At 34.9% G+C, this 17,810-nt stretch overlaps 1 protein-coding gene across 2 annotated transcripts in view; it reads right to left on the bottom strand.

Moving 5' to 3' along the window:
* Oatp30B (Organic anion transporting polypeptide 30B) overlaps positions 1-17,810 on the bottom strand; it is a 184,333-nt gene that overhangs the window by 53,026 nt on the left and 113,497 nt on the right. For both annotated transcript variants that reach the window (XM_085946622.1, XM_085946623.1), the window contains 3 exons: positions 16,013-16,192; positions 14,513-14,627; positions 9,858-10,074 (listed from right to left, as the gene is read on the bottom strand). In XM_085946622.1, the coding sequence (XP_085802748.1) occupies positions 9,858-10,074; positions 14,513-14,627; positions 16,013-16,192 (512 nt within the window). The remainder of the gene's footprint in view (positions 1-9,857; positions 10,075-14,512; positions 14,628-16,012; positions 16,193-17,810) is intronic.

Here is a 17,810-nt window from a genome sequence, read left to right as displayed (position 1 = left end):
GCGTGCAGTGTAGTGAAGTAGGACGCAAGTGGAGTGAAGTATAGCGCTGAGGCTTAATTAACCCGCGAATCACTTCACACGCGACACTACATGGAACTGAAAAGATTGTGGCCACGTGGCAGAGTTCAATTGCAAGCCAATTAAATTCACAGCTCATTGCCTCGCGAACAAAGATCGAGAAAACAAACCATATTGATTATAGCGCAGAGCTTTAGCAGGTGTTTTGATTTGTCATCATTATGTATGTAGGTACTATACTATGTATAGCTTTTGTGATTCTTAATAATTTAAATAATGTTGATTCAGTATATTTGCCTGCATATTTGTGTAAAATAATAAAATTGACGTGGTTAGTTTTGTCAAGGTAGCTATAGCCATATATGCGTTATACCGTGAATGTTTTGTTGCCGCCTGTTGAAAGGCGACTATTTTGATGGAATAATTAATGAAATAATAGCATTCATAAAACCTCAAATCTTAGCAATTTAATGCACATTTAATAAATATATGTTTGGCTAAATCTAGAATATGCATTAGTACGCATGCCGTTTTTGACATATCAGTGTGAAGTTTGCGGCAGTTAATTTAAATGCTAGTATGTAGTACTTAGTCTTTTTTCGAAACCTATCTCTTTAATATATTTAGACTGTTGCAGGGCTCGAAATGGACCGGAACACACCGGAGCGCCGTCCCGGTTCGTGAAATCTGTAAAGTTATCGCTCCGTCTCACGGACAAAATAATTTGAGCGTCTGAGCTAGATATGCCATAGAAAGATATAACGAAAAATCTAGCACACTTATGTTTATAAAATACACATAAAATTGGATAAACTCAATATCCTCAGAAAATTTTCGAGAATGCGCTCCGGTTCGTAAACTTTTCCATTTCGAGCGCTGGACTGTTGTCTTCTAGAGAAGAGTTTCTTTGATGTCTGTGAAGTACATACCAAATTGTCTCGAATATAACGCGAGTTATATATTTTGGATGCCGATTTAATAGCACAAATTAAATATTACCATCTATGTCTCTCGAATCATGATTCCAATGACTAGGGATTATGGGAAGTGGGCTGTCTTCTGGGTGAGGGGGAAGCAAGATTTAGTTTTAGAATATGGAGAAATATGGGATAAACTTAAAAACGTATTCTAGCTTTCACATTTATATTTACTGTTATTTATTAATCTGTTCTGTACTCGTGACTCTCGATGTATCATCTCCAATCTACATTCTAAATACACAATGTCACCCTTAGACTATATGTCACCCCTCTCATAAACTATCATTTTCACTTACATCCACATTGTTAGTAATGCTACTATGTATTTATAAAATCTTTTTCCATATGTTTTGGATTAATTTTAGACAAAATTGTAGTTAAAATATAGTTTATAGCTGAAATTAGATACTCGCTGAAAACTTGCAAGCAACGTAACGTTGCAACAATATGTTTGTCTTTTATCTCACTTGTAGGTATAATTATAGCTCACAGAGAAAGAGAATGCAACATAAAATTAGAATCATAAACCAGCGGCTGCAGCTTGCGGTGGATCACGACAATGAAACAAGATACGAGTAGGAACAGCGTAATAATAATTGTATCAAACACGATAATATGGTTGGGAAATATCGTGCGGTTTACAGTGTACGATTAAAAAAAATAGTGAAGCAAGTTTGTATACAAATATTAGATTTAAAATAATGAGTAGGTAAATCAAATAAGATTTTTTATCTAATCTACATTCCAGAAATATTCTAAAACACAGCAATGAAAAAAAAATTGTAAATATGCCGCAGATATCCGCATGAGATGTTTTGTTTTAACTTTCTTTTTAGACCAAATTCCGACCGATTTTCTACTGGTAGGTACTATAAAATTATTGAGTTTTTCTACCATGGATTGACAGTTAGTTAGCACCATAAAAGAAATATAATATATTAGTAGCGATAGTCCGCTACTTCGTGTGCGTGAAATATATATTATATAGAATGATAGTTTTCAAATCAATTCAACGATTGAATAAAGGCATGGGCTTATTGATGCAAGTAGGCTATTCGACAACGTTTCGATGTAGGCGTGCGCCCTTCTACCCGCACCTCACTACCTCAACGCTGCTATCGAGCTACTTTATCTACTCGTGATATTTCTACGTTTGATTATAAACGTGCGCTTCTCTACCCACATCATACCTCACCACTCTTCGCTGCTGATTGATCACTTTACCCAGTGCGCTATTTTCGGTAAGCTGTATCTTGTTAAACTTTTTAATCAATATTTGTTTAGTAGTTTTTGAGTTATAACGGAGACAAACGTAGTTATGTCGTATGGATAGTATAGAATATAAGTATAGAGTTAGCAATCAGTAAAGCGATCGACCATCACATTTCTTCACCACGTAGGTAGGTAACGATTAGTTAATAATGTGGCACTAGATTTAAATATTTAAAAATAATTTCGGTAAAGAAAAGCGTCAGGTGAAGTAATATAGGTAATAAAGATGTTGTAATAAAAACAGCTCTTTAAATTAGTAACTTCTACCATCATAGATCTCCAGTGCAGCGGAGAATTGCATTATCGATAAGTTTGTGAAATGAATCTGTCGACATTTTAATAGAAATTTAAAAAGTTTTTATGAAATCGATGAACCTAAAAGACTACATTGAATTATAATGGTCAATAAACTTTGACCAATACAAATCGAAATATGTTGTAAAATACAAGGAAGTAAGCATTCTGGATACATAGATACGAGCTGAGTTTCTATCAATTAACGAATGTTTGTTTTTTACAAAATATTACTAAAGAGGCGTGTATTCGGCCAGTGTCGCGAGATAATCCATTACGCATGTTAGTAGACATATACCATAAGAACGCAGTGGGTATTTAATGATAATGAATAGGTATAATGAATTTATTCCACTGTAGAAGCATTTCACAATAAAATACGCTGGAGCGGAAAAGCACAAGACATAACGTACGGAGGCAGCATTCAAAAACTGACAAAGATAACTATTTTATAGGATATTAATGAAAAGAAAGTCATACTATTTTCAGTGTAACTTTTCACGGTAAGTTAGTATTAGTTTATTTAGAAAAAATAGTATTATGGCATTACAGGGATTGGCCAATGCACCATAATACACAATGAATACAAAATATAAAAATGATTGAGACAATTTGAAATAACAACCAATATTACAATAAAGTAGAAGAAAAAGTATATTCTTATATAGTAAAATGATAAAAGCAATTAAAAAATTAAGCTATTTAACATACACACGAATATTATATAGTTCAACCTTTATGGTGTCATTAAATAGGTTAATCGCACGATAAACAGCATCATGGAACATCACATCCGTCCTGCGACGGGGTATCATGAAGACCGCAGAGTTACGAGTGATATTGGTGGGAACATGAAAATTAATGTTTGGCACTATGGATTGTAAATGAACCCACGAATAAGTAAAAAGAAATGCTCTAAAAGAGCTTCGGGTGGACAAGAATTGCATTGTAGCATAGAAAGAATCCATATGCCCTTAAGTAGAGAAATCTAAGAAATGTGGACTCGATTCAACTTCATTATGCTGACAACAAATAATGCTGGCATATTCTTTAATACTTAATTAACACCAACGATATACATTATAATGTACCTAGTACTCGGACATTTCCGAATGATCTTGAAACCCTCCCAAGAATTTTGTTAAATCTAGTATTGATTTTAAGAATATGCTGATTGAAAGTGAACTTTGTATCATACAATACACCCAAATCTTTTATCTCAGGTACCATACTCAATATTATACCAGATAATGTGTATGGGAACAATAATAAGTGCCTTGAATGACAGAATGAAATAATATAATATTTGGAGGTGGAAAATTCAAGTTTATCCAAAATAGACCGTTGCGAAATTATTAGAGTAAGCATTTACTAATAAAATATATCATTTAAATAAAATTATTAATATGTGTTCTTAATAAAATTGTTTGGAATGCAAAACTGTAGAAAAGCGAAATATAAAGGGCAAGAGAATGCTATACAAATGTTTACTGTGAAAGGGCCACGTAAATGCGTAGGATTTCTTGTTTCTTGTTTTAAAAAAATATCGCCTGTATAAAAAAAAAAAAAACAATGCAATAATTAGTCACTAATTAATTGATGACGCATAAAGAAGGGTATCAAAAGGTCTTAAGAGAGTAATTAAGTTAGTAAAATATAATCGAGAAAAAATCATCAGTTGCAAGTCTGTACGCCAATGTGGTGCGGTCATCAATTTGAATTATGCACCTGTCAGGGCCGAACTGTCCACTGTAGGTAACAGGGGCCGCCCTACATTATTTGCGGGCAACAATGGCGACAGCTACATCACAATAATGGCCGAAGGCCGTATCAGGCTACAGTCCTTCAGCCCCATTCATGTTGATATAAAAACAAAATTAAACTAAGTATGTACAGAACAATGTGTTTGTTTTGTAAAATCTGATGTCTGATGTGTCAGGTATTGTTCAATATAAAATATTTGAACCCCGTTAACTTATGACAGAGTGTGTAACATTGTGTATTGTGTAGTACCTAATAAAATAATCACTTGTGATATGGCAGATTTTAAAAATGCAAACGCCAACAATGTAAATTAAAGTAGATAGAACAAGTGACCCAGATTTAGTTTAATATAGGTGTCGTTTTAATTGGATACTCAAGTGCGACAGCTTGACTTAGTATATTAAGCTGTATAAGCTGTAGATTTTGTTAAGAAGGAAAGCTTACTTATTACCTCAATTTAAAAGCTCTCTTCATTATAAGTATAAAGGATGCTAGACTGCATCAATTTTGATGTAAGTACATACACATATTACAAGTATTTGAGGAAATAAGAAGCCTTACTACTTCAAATCTAAAAAATGCACTCTAGATATAAGGAGTCTTAAATGTATTTGATATTTATAATACAAATATTCAAACGTCTGCCTCGATATGCGAGATACGTAAAATGTTAAATTGAAGTTGAATTTAATTATAAACTGTTCAATCATATCAACTGAAGTATTCAAGGTTTATCTTGGCAATATCTGTACATATTATAATCAAATAGATATGCAATTAACTAATTGGGTGAATCTGAAATTATTGTGGGATACCATAGCAGAAGTGTGATGTTCTCTTCAAATGAACATGCGATGCAAAGTCTCGTAGCTAACTTAATCAGTAGACCAATGGTCCTTTTATAGTTCAATTTCATATACCTCGTTGGACCACATGAGCCTAATACAATGAAAATATCCGTAGAGATTTACCTACGTAGTAGCGGGCGACTTATATGAATCTACGGTAAACATGGTAATTTGTTGCTCATAAAGCACAAGATGTAGGTATTGAAAAAATATTATGTTATATGTCATTGAATACAATGACAAATTACAATTGTTTTACTTAATAGTGGTTGAGTAATGGAAAAGCTCTAACGTTTACTACATTATTATGTTGTAAACAATATGCGTTTATTTAAAACATCAGCTCCGTTTTATTACCGTATAAAGATGCCAAAATTGCCACAGTACTGTTTTATCTCTCCGAGAGGTATAGTATAAGTATATTTATTTATATAAAGTAATTACAATTAAAGAAGATCCTTGATAGATACCCATGAAGAAGTTTATTGGAAGACGTAAAGGATGCAAAGGAGTCGCTGCTGGTGAACAGTTGAAGGAGAGTAGCAAAGAGTCGAAGAAATTATGGTTACATATCTAGGCTGCAGCGCCATTGAAGAAGAGGAAGAAGTTAAAACAGTAGAGAAAAATAATTTTAACTAACACTTTTTTAACTTTTATAATGTAATATTAATTGGTTTCAACATTTATGAGCATATAACGAAGAAACTATTTTAAGGTAAAATCTAGTTAAGTATAAGAATGATACATTAATTGATAAAGCTGCGGTGTAAGTGTTTTTAGTGGTTTCGGTGAGGCAAAATTTATTCTAGTTGAGAGAAGGGACATGTAATTGTAGCAGACATCTTATAGCAATATAGGACGAGATTTATTTGCAGAAAAACTACACTGCGGTATAAGGGTCTGGTCTAAGGGGCAGTAAATTCGGAAAGGAGCACGATTTCCATTTTCGATACAGCAAGTAAAGCATCAGAGGCGACATTATTTGTTATGCTAATTTTGTTTCCGCGCCTAACCCAACACAGCGGCCGAACGGCAATGCGGTACAAAGCGACCTCAGTCGACCAAAGCTACTATCGATTCATAGTGTCAAAAAACCCATAGTGAATTCTGTGTATTTACGCCAAAGAGTACGTAAGTGATTTTTAAACATGGCTTAATAAAAAAGTGCGAGCGCGCAAGTGAAAAAATGTAATAAAAATAACTATGGATACGATGCCATGCTTCAATTTGATCGGAGACCTATAGACGGATTTTTGATGGAACTTAAACGCCCACGATGGCGAGTGGCAACAACAATAAATAGTGGCGGAATTGAGAAACGTAAGTCACAGCTGTCCCCCCACTTTATTTTTAAATTAAATAATACAGAGTTAAGGTTAAGTTTATATCACGAAATATCAACCGATATCTTTAAATACCCATAGAAATATGCAGTCATTCCGACCATATCCGATCCCAATAAGATCATTATGGGCCTCCACGGAGTGGAAGTTTGTATTAACAGATTATATTTTTACGAGAAATAGATGTTAGCCACTTGCTCAACCTATTAGGTCCATACTCTGAGTCATTCACTTAAGGTGACGCATCAGTGAAACGCCAAATAATTTTCAACTGTACGCGCGACGAAATTTTGTACTCGCTTCGCATTCATTGAGAGAACGGCGAGTCAGACATACGTCACTTTGCTGCGTGATGGCGACGGGCCAATTAATTCTAAAATCGTGTAAAGATGACTAAAAACGTTACCCATTTACTTTAAAAAGAAAACATGTAAATGAATATATTATTATTGTTACTAATAGAATAATAAACAGAACACAAAATGGACGTATGTTGGATTTATATGAGAAATAATATTTCGTTTGACAGGCGTCTTTTGCACCCGCGACCCGCAATCCGCACATCGCCTAGCAACGATCTTTTTAGACCGTGCCTCAACTAATGCATGGCCTTAATAACAATGCATACACAAAATTGACATTTGACCGAACCGGTTGCCCATCCCTGATTTAAAGAAATAATTTTGAATAGTTTTCCTTCCTTCATTTTTACAGGGGAAAATGGCCTTATCGTATACAACAACGTTTATCAAATTAATGCTTATTGCCCAAATAATAAAAGTGTTTATTTTACGTTCATAAATGAGCATTTAAAAAAAATTAATACCATCCTGTTTTCTGTTTGGGCACGATAAAAGTCACGATCGTTATCAATTGAAGTATGTTAATATATTCGTAATACACGTGGAATTAACCAAAGTCAAACTATTGTACGAATTTAAATTAATAGATAAAAAAAATTAACATTTTTAAACAGCGATTCCAATTTTTTAAAGTCCTGCAGTAGGTCAGTAAAATCTCAATATAAGTCAAGCAAATAGAATCGTTTTGTGCTTTTCTATTGATATTTTCGTACTGGAATAAATATTTCTAAGAGCAAGCAAACATAGAGTTTTTAAGTAATATCCTATTCAGTGCGTAAAAAAATAGGTGGCAGAATTAATGTCATGCCAGTTTGTGAGGTGTCACAAATGTCCTCTACGACGGACGTCTAGCGGAATAATATTTTAATCGTAAGTACAGGAATAGTCCCGGAATATGGAATTTCGAATAGAATTTAAAAACAAAATACCTTACCGATAGTTAATAATTATTATTTCAATGGTAAGTATACAAAAAAAACTAGATGATTGCCACTTTTATTGCTTCGATATTTCGACACAATTTTTTGATGTTTCGTTTGAGTTGCGTTATGAAAAAACTTCCGAGGATTAGCTAAATATACAAATAGGTATTAAAAAAATAATGAATATTCGCATAAACATTTCTACCGTTCGAAAGAAATATAATATATAATATTATTTTATTCGTTACGCGTCTGTTATGAAAACATGTACTCTCCAACAAGAAGATTTAGGCAAAAGCCGGAAGGCGCTGTTGTCGACTAAATGGGAGGAGCTTGTTAGTTTATAATGGAATTGCGGGAGGAGCTTCTTAGTTAACAATTTTAACACGTAGCCAAGAAGATGTTGTTCGAGTATATCTTAAAACTAGAAATTTTCTGTGTTTCACTCGGGTCCCCTCTATAAAATTGTTCAATAATAGCCACCAAGGAAATAATATCTAATCTAGGTAAATTTTTCAAAATGTTTCTTTGTTTTAATTGATAAGTAGGTACACTAAAATCTTGTTAATTAATTTTAATTAATTTTAAAAAAAGGTGGTAAGTGGCTATTATTTCACAAAGTTTACGACATTCTCGACGAACATCTCTAGCTGCGAATCATTTGATTAAAGGGTTCTATGACAAAACAGAACATGACAACACAAAACAGTGACAAAACAGAACAACGATAAATATAACTATGACCTTTCAGGAAAAATATAAATTTAATATCGATATTGTCCTATCTCTATTATGTTGATAGATTTTTAATAGCACAGATTTTCAATACGCCATAATAAATCAAATTATATACCTAATTTCTGCATTCCTAATCGCTGGAAAGCCTCAAATTAACGGAACTTTGCCGGCAAGCTTAGGATATCTCATCTTAATCAATATAATAATATGTTCAAAATAATTGGATGACTAGGTACAACGAAATAATGACCTAACCTAACCTAAGCTTACCTAACTTAAATAGATTCCAGAAAAATGAATGTTTCATTTTCCCCTGGCTGTTCTGTTTTGTCCGGTTACCGTCTTACACCCACAGTTTAGTATTTAAAAATCTACTGTGAACATCGCATACAAACCAAAGTTATACACGATAAGAATATACAAAAAATAATAATTTTTGACGGTTGAAAATAATATAATATATGTACTATATTATATGGGTTGGAATTGATTAATTAAGATTGTATTACAAATAACTGCGTCGTTTAATCAATAATGTATGTGGGTTCCTATATTTTGAAGATAGTCTTTGTATATAATTAATTCGATGCTGTAATTATTGTGAAAGCCAAAGGTTGACTGGATAGAAAATTTGTATTTTAATGCATGCGTAACAAAAGGCTGTGTGACGCAAATGTCAACAGCAGTAGCGAATAAACTTATCATTTTAAAATTAAATGGAGTGAAAAACATCAGAATTTTTTAATTCAAATGAGAGAATACGTCGATCAAACTGCAGACACGACTAGAAATGGGACGATAGTGCATATTTTAACACAATTAAAACCTTCACAAGGCGTGTTTTGAAGAAACTAAAATAAATAGGCGCCTAGCAAACAATAAAGTAATACCCGCCTCACTTCACGGTTTTGTGTATATATCCAGCATTTTACTCATAAGAAAAATAAGATACGATAACACCGCGGCATTTTGAATGTGTACGGTTCGTAAAACAGTAACGGGTATATTATCATTAGTTTTATATTCTTATATTAAGATATATTTTAAAAATGTTAAAGCATTAACATTATGCTGACATTTATTTAAATCGAGGTAAATAGTATTTCCCACACTTACTTTTAATCGGCCTGATAATGTCGGCAGGAAAACACATATCGGAAATAAAATTATTACTTTAATGTCATATTTTAGGCCACGATGATGCATTAAGGATGACCGCATTTCCTGGATAAGTCAACGTCAATTATATCAACCGTTACAATATAAACATTATTGTGGTGAATCGATGTGATATATTTAATATAAAGAAACTCACCAACTCCAATCCACACAGGAATGTGTCTTCTGCTGCCAAGGTATGAGACGAATATGACAGTGATGACGTTTCCTATCTCGTAACTGCTCGCGATGAGGCCCGAAAGGCTGGACGGAATCTCGAAACGTTTCTCGATAGTCGTGATGACCGAGTTGTTGTACCCTGAACTGAGAGCCTGCTGCAGGGTTACCAGGAACGATAGCAGAAGCACGAACATCTGAAATAAATATTTAATAACATATTACATTACTATACATCAGTTGAGGCATGGTCTAAAAAGATCTTGGCTAGGCGATGCGCGGATTGTGCAAATGACGCGTGCCGAACGAAATATAATTTGTCATAAAAATCCAACATGTGTTCATTTAATGTAATGTTTATTGTTATTTAAGTAATAACAATAATATATGCATTGACATGTTCAGTTTTTTGAGTAAATACGTAACATTTTTTAGTCATCTTTACACTATTTAAAAATTAATTCCGCCGACGCCATCACAAAACAAAATGACGTGCGAACAGGTCGACTATCGCTCTCCGACTGGCAATGCGTGCAAAATTACGTCCCACCAATAGCTGAAAATTATTTGCCGTTTCACTGAAGTACGCTCTTAAGGGTTTTTCACAGAGAACTGATATACCTAAAGGTTGTGGAGAAGCAGGCCATCGATCTCGAGTGCGGAAGAATACGGGAAAAACTTAAACACGTGCCAAGAATACGTCATACGTCGAATACTGACAACTGTTCTCGGTTTATGCAATGATGCTCATTTAATATTGGTGTGTTGAAGGTTGCAACACACTCTATTGAACGTCTATAATGCGAGGTTCATTTTCATATGCGACTCACACATTCAAAACCCTGCGTCAAAATGTACTGTATTGGGAATATATCGAAATTCTATGTATCAATCTGTTCTGTGGTTTTTCAATTGAATTTTTTAACAACAAAATAATGCAATGGTAAAGGATAAAAACTAACGCATTATTGTCGTAAAGAATTGAGTTCTCCTTTCGATTTAAAAAATATACAGTAGGTATTTCTCGCTTCACTTATTGAAGATAAATAATATGTACGTGTACTCTGTGTGGCCATCGAACTATTAGAAAATCAAACAAGTTTACCATACTGATAAAAAAAGGTTATAAATCAATGACGTAGATGAAATAATCAACGATTCTACGGTCATAATTAATTTTAATTAAAATGTCACACCCATAGCCAGAAAAAAAAACAAAAAAATCTATTTACGGTCAGATTCCGCAATCTAATGGTCACTAATTTATTATTTAGCATTTTACAGACGCACAAAAAAACCAATCTCCTAATGCGTGACCTAATGATATAGACAGGGGCAGCGAGGCATAAAATCGCAAGGGAGAGAGCATGTGCCAACAGATTAATTAATCTCCACCGTAAATCACGGGGCGCGATTAGGGGACACAGAACCACACGCGAACCCATCTCAATATTTGCGAAATACTCACGAACAACCTTAGTTAAATTATTGTTTGCTCACAATTTGTGTGCGACTCCGCTGAGGTCGCTGCAAGTAGCGACATCAGCCGTGTTTATTCTGCGACGAGTTGATTAACGGCCCGAAAGTTAGTCCAATTCATCACATTATAATATTGTAGCAGTGAAACTTTTATACATTGAAGTTAAAGTCCCTCCACCAAACCCGCCCCGTACCACCCTCGGTCTTAATCGAGAGTATCACGGGACCCATCAATTGGTGATGTGAAGCATCTAAGAATTGGCCTGGGAGTGTCCTGGGAGAAGATGCCCAAGACTTAGATTGCTACGCTCAAAGTGAGCTCTGACTGAGTTTACTGAGTTTACTCTAATGCAAAGTGCCAGGGAGAGAAAAAGCACATGGAAATTACTAAAAAGAAAATGAACCTACTTGTTTATTAAATTAAAGAACGAAGCTAATCATACAGGCAGCAAAATTTATGTGAAGAGATCTTCACGCCCGTAGTAAGACGCCGCAAATTTTTTGAAAGCAAGATAATTGGCCTTAGTAGCAACCAGGTCGGACGGGCCGATGGGTCCAACAGCTGGTTGGACCGACCTGAGCATTTCCTCCCGTTCGGAGCACATACTCAGACACTCCCATAGGATGTGGTTGGCATCCTGTATTTCCCCTCCGCATGGACATGTCGGACGGCTTACAAGTCCAAGCTCGAAGAGCTTGCCAGCGAATCCACCATGACCAGTCACAAATTGACTGGTGTAATGGTCTGGAGTCAGATATTTGGTTATCTCCATTCGCCACTGTATGTTTGGAAAAAACGTATATGTGTGCCGGCCCTTGGTCGATTCGTCCCACTTTCGCTGCCAGGTCGTAATGGCCGCGTTAAGCGACATGAGTCTAATTCTGCGCCTCAATAATGCTACTCCTTCGCCAGCTAGCCGAGGGGGAGGGACGAGGTGAAAATCACCAACGTCGGCCTCCTCGCCCTTGAGGAGCAATATTGAAGCGCCGCTGACCTGAATATGCAGGTCAAGTGGGAGAATGCCGGCCAGGACCGGGAGCGCGTCAGTTGAGGTAGTACGGTAGGCCTTGGTAATGGACAGAAGCGCGATGCGCTGTCCTCTTAAAAGAGAGATTCTAAGTTTGACACTTTTGGGAATGCGCGGGCACCAAGCACTGGCGGCATAAGCCGCGATTCCCATAAAAATGGCGCCGTAGGCGATCTTGAGCGCCCTTACTTTTAAGCCTCATCCTTCACCAGCCATGCGGCCGATCCTCTGGAAGGCCACCCCAGCCTTGTGGACTTGGGTTTCGGTTCTTGGTTTTATACAGAAAATTCCCGTAGAATGAATCTGGCAGACGTGTACCGAAAAATCATCATAGCCGATTAGAAAAAATAAAAAACGCGCGCAGTCGGCCTCAAACCACCATTCTTTGTTTGAGTACTGTACCATTGAGGCAGTTTTGAAATTGACAACTATAACTACCTGACATGATGACGTGAATTGCTTTAATTTTAAGTTGATCGTCCAACTACGTAATGGCAGGTCCAGACGCGTGCAATGTTACGTGTAATGTAACGCGAATTGTATGGACGGCACACGATCTCGACGGGAATCTTGTTGTTATTCGAGTACTCGGGCACTGCAAGCGCATTTGGATTCGTGTTAAAAATCAACAGCGCGAGCGTCGCTACGAGCATTACATGCAAGGATCCTAGCTACATCTATACAACAAATTCGGGTTACATTACATGGTACATTACACGTGTCTGGACGCGGCTTAAATCGCTCGACTCTCATGGAAATTTCAAAAATAATAAAACATAAATCGCGGTTGACACTTACAAATTTAGTACATCATACATTTGAAGCATCAGAGGCAAGTCATAATAATACATGTTATCACTATGGCTATTTTGTCTATTACGTATACAATTATGTCATGAAGACTCTATTTAGTTGATGAATAACTTATGGGTATGTGGATAATCTTAGTGGAAGTGATGCTGTGAAGGTTTACAGTGGTGGCAAGGATTCCGCGCACATTTGTGGTAGATTGAAAATTAAGAGTAAAACACAAAGTTTCACTTATGTTTTATTTAAAATATGATTTAAAGATGGCAAAAATCGTTTTGCCATCTTCTAAAGAATTTATTGAACTACATTTTAACGTTAAACATATTTATAAAATACGATGTAATAATAAAAATCTGACTTCCAAGAAAACGTACATATGTAGGTACTTACCTATTTTATCTTTTAACTAAAAATATGTTTTAAGTGTGTGCATTGAATGTTTAATAAGAAAGTTATCAGTTAAATGTAATAAATTGCAGTTTATGCTAGAAAACGTTACCTCAGCCATATTAAGTAGGTAAGCGAAATAATGTAAATTATTACTAAATCAGCAATGTTATTCGATAATATTATTATTTATATAATATCCGGCTGGTTGGATTTTGGAAAATTGGAATGAAAAATGACCGAACAATAAATTACCAAGAAGCAAACACCGAGCGCGGACTGCCAAACATAGTCGACACGAGCTACGGCGTAGAAACGTAGAGGATCCGAGCAGACTTCTACGGCGACGTGACGCGCCGGCTACGCGGTGGCTGGAGATAGTGAAATATGGGTCTGGCGCTGTGAAGCATTGCCCCATGTTAAGTTTGCCGCCACGCTCTTCCGCTTGTTTATCTTATCAGTTATGTGCGTTGCATTATACATAATATTGTATTACGGGACAGAGTAAATGTTTGCGGAACAAATTCCAAAAGCCGCGGGCTGAAATCGGATGGCTTCAGGGTATAATAAGAAAAGCACGTGGTTTGTTTATTGCTGTATTATATCTTTCTTCTTATGTGTAGAAATGAATGCGATTATGTTTTGGATAATTAATAGAGATGAATAAATAATTACATGAACTATTGTAAGGCGACGTAGAAAACAGTACCTTAATAAAGTACAGAAACATTAAAAATTTTATCGCATAAATAAATAATAATAGCCAGAGATGATAATCAAAAAAGAACATAAAAATTAAATTAAATGTCAAAATAAAATCACCTCCAAATGAGTGACGCAGCTGTGACTGTGTGCGATGAAAGATATAAACTGGTTATATTATTATATTACGTAATATTAATAAATAAACTATGGAGCATTTTTTTCTTACCTTTATACTGGCGAATCTCTGTATTAGCGTTGGACGACATCCCAAGATACCGCAGTCACGTGACTCGCTCACTTCAATGGCAGTTGGAAATGCAGGATGAGGTTTATCTTTTTCCCTAAAAGGAAAGTGTCATATATATATATATTGATGTAATCCTATACGTAAAATGTTCATGAATCGACAGAAATACTTATAATATTATTGTATACTGTCGATTGAGTGTACGTTATTTATATTGTTTTAATTATTGTGATCAGTCAGGGTGGATCCACCGCTGAAGGTAGAGTAAACGTAATATGGTTATGATTTGCCCTTAAATATTGTCTGTAATGTACTGAACCATACTGGTTTCTTATAAAAACATTAGCAATACAAAATTAAAGTCCACATTCAAACTAAATAATCGTGTTTGTTATTTCAATATAATAATTTACGATCGTGGCTCTATATATGAGATTTTCTCACGATATTGATAGAATATTGAAATTCATTTGTGGCAATACGATTAACGTCAACACACATAGAGAAAGATATCGACATAACAGTATGTCGTTTAATGTTCCACTGACAAAATATTCTTCATACACGCAATGTGATGATGGAAAAATAATGGAATTTCAAATAATATATTATTATGCTTCATGTCGATCAGAAACCGGATTATCCTTCAAAACATTTACAAACAGACGGCATAAAGTTTGCTTACTCATAAATTATTATCGGCGACCATAGGTAAGATAAATACTGTGTCAGACAAAGAATACAATACATATTATTATTTACGAGAAAATAATCAATACTCGACAGATAACACAGCACACCTATGTACGACCAATCCTTGAACTATTAAAATTGTCCCAAATACAAAATTTGTATTTGCACAGGTAGATTCATTTTAAAAATATTTTAGTACTTGTCAGAATCAAATATTTGTTTAGTTTATTTGTACAATTCTTTTATGAAGGAAATATATCTAAGATAAGATTTTTTTTATTATTTCCATGACATGCCAGATGTGCAAGTGTCTCCGCGAAAATATATTTTATCATTACGCGATTCACTGTAAAAATGAGAAAATCTCGTGTTATTCAAGCATATTATTTTCTGAAGCAAGATGTACTTACTAGAGAGGATATTATTATATTATGTAGGGACTATTGGATGTATGTCTTTTATTTAATTGGCTCTATAATCCGTTGTGAATCTTGGCTTTCTTCCGAAAGGGATTCATAAGATTATTTTTTTACGATAAATGGTTGTCAGCTATTTGCTAGGTCCATGGATCGAAACACTTAGACGAGGGATTCGAATCACGACTCCATAGGCGGACTGGCGGAAACCGGCGAATGCTATATATTATAATATTATATGGCATGGTTGTATGTATGGTGGAAATTAAATCTAAATATAATATTATCGGAAAAAATGTATACTATCACGAGTATCACGTGACTTTTAATAATAAATTAATGGTATTATGGAGATGACTTATTATCTTACCTATCGACGAGTCCTGAAGATGGGTTCCGACTGTGGCACTTAACATGTGTCGCGTGAGGGGGCTGCACAGGTACGGGACTCTCAGCCGACCCTGCCTCGGGTTCACCTCCGCCGGCATCCTCCGTGCTCGGCGTTGTCTCCGAGTACAGACCTGTCATCGCGTACATCGACTCTTGCCTCCTGTTGACGGAAAACACTTTCAATAAACAAACTCAAGGACTGCGTCCATTGTAACATGACAGGTTATGTACCTACATCAACAATGACGATTATAAAAAAATGAAAACCAAAAAGAAAGTTTTTTTGGAAAGTTGTATAAGAGTTTTCGTGGATGTTATGATGGTTATTGGATAACGATAAATCTTTTGTAGCATTTTTTAAGTTTTACTATTACGAATAAAATTTGTAATAATTCCCAACATTAAACATGAATTCTCCATAAGAATAAGATGTAATATTACACTAAGAAAGCTTATAATATTATGTACCTATGTAAATTGTGATAAAGGAGCTAACAATAACACATGGATTGTAGGTTTCTATTTGTCATTAAACATTATGATTATAACATGTTTAAAAATAAATCTATAATGAGTTTAGCAAAAAAAGGTGCGATTAATTCTGTGACTGTCAAGTAAAACTATGGAAGTAAAAAATAATATATATAAAAATATATGACTTGATATTTAAAAAAATCTGAGAATTTTGAAATGAATTTCGTTTACAAAAATACCACTGCAAGTAGGTACCTACCTAATTCAATATAATATGTGAACGTACGTGGCATGACTGTCGCAAATGAGATGTATTGTACGTTACGTTCTACCCCAATCACTCTCATCACTCGACGTCTATTGTGCGGGTGTTCAGAAAGTAGGTAATATTCCTGGGCAATTTGAATCCCGTTTTGGAATGCTGCCAGAGCGCTCTGTTTCGTTTTACCATAAAATGTTGCCATAATGAAAACGACTCCAAACTAAAAACTGAGACAACATTTTCATACTATTATAGCGGAACAGCCGAATTGTTTCAATCTAAATGGAAATTGCTACGGCAGAAAAGAAATTTTCATTCCGATCGTGAACTGTATGAAGAGCCTAGTTACGTGTATTCGATTAGCCGACTCATCCGTGAAAAGCGTTGACTCATTCTGCAGAACGTAGGTACCATGTGAATTTTAAAAACTAACGTTGGTTGTATGCTAAGGCCGATTAAAATCTATTTACTTAGAGCATGTGTTACTAATCCCCAGGCTTGTCGAATAGTAAACTAAAAAAATATACTGACCGATGTAAAATTCAATATTAAAACTCAATTTTAATCAGTGCCTCAATGTTTGAATAACCTTATTCGGATTGAATTTTATGTGACACTGGCAATTCGCAATACATTTACTTTATATACACATTACAATTCCTACAGTTTTTTTTTAAACATTGTGGATTTAAAATTTCGCCACGGACTCGGAATTAAAAACTCGGTTAACCCCGTCAATCCCGTGAAGTGAACGTAGCATTTTCCCATCCCGGTTCCTGGATTCAATATGAAATTAATAAAGTCTAACAAACAATGCAAAGTAAACAGTCGGTTAACGGCGGAAAAATATATAAAATAGTCTTCTTGAGACTATACAAAATGTAATGTTTGACAATAAACAACCGGAGAGCGGAGACTATTGAAGTGAAAGCAATTACATATTGTTTGATAATTTAAAAGTGGACAAAAATCCAGTACAGAAAATACAATGTTTTATAGAAGAAAACAGAAATTTGTTAATACATAATAATATGAAAGTTGA

Source organism: Rhyacophila brunnea, unplaced genomic scaffold (assembly GCF_057557595.1).
Source record: "Rhyacophila brunnea isolate RB1 unplaced genomic scaffold, BYU_Rbru_1.0 scaffold_2, whole genome shotgun sequence".
In the NCBI taxonomy this organism is placed as follows: domain Eukaryota; kingdom Metazoa; phylum Arthropoda; class Insecta; order Trichoptera; family Rhyacophilidae; genus Rhyacophila; species Rhyacophila brunnea.
The sequence above is the reverse complement of the archived record's forward strand: the minus strand, read 5'-3'. Positions and strand labels throughout refer to the sequence as shown.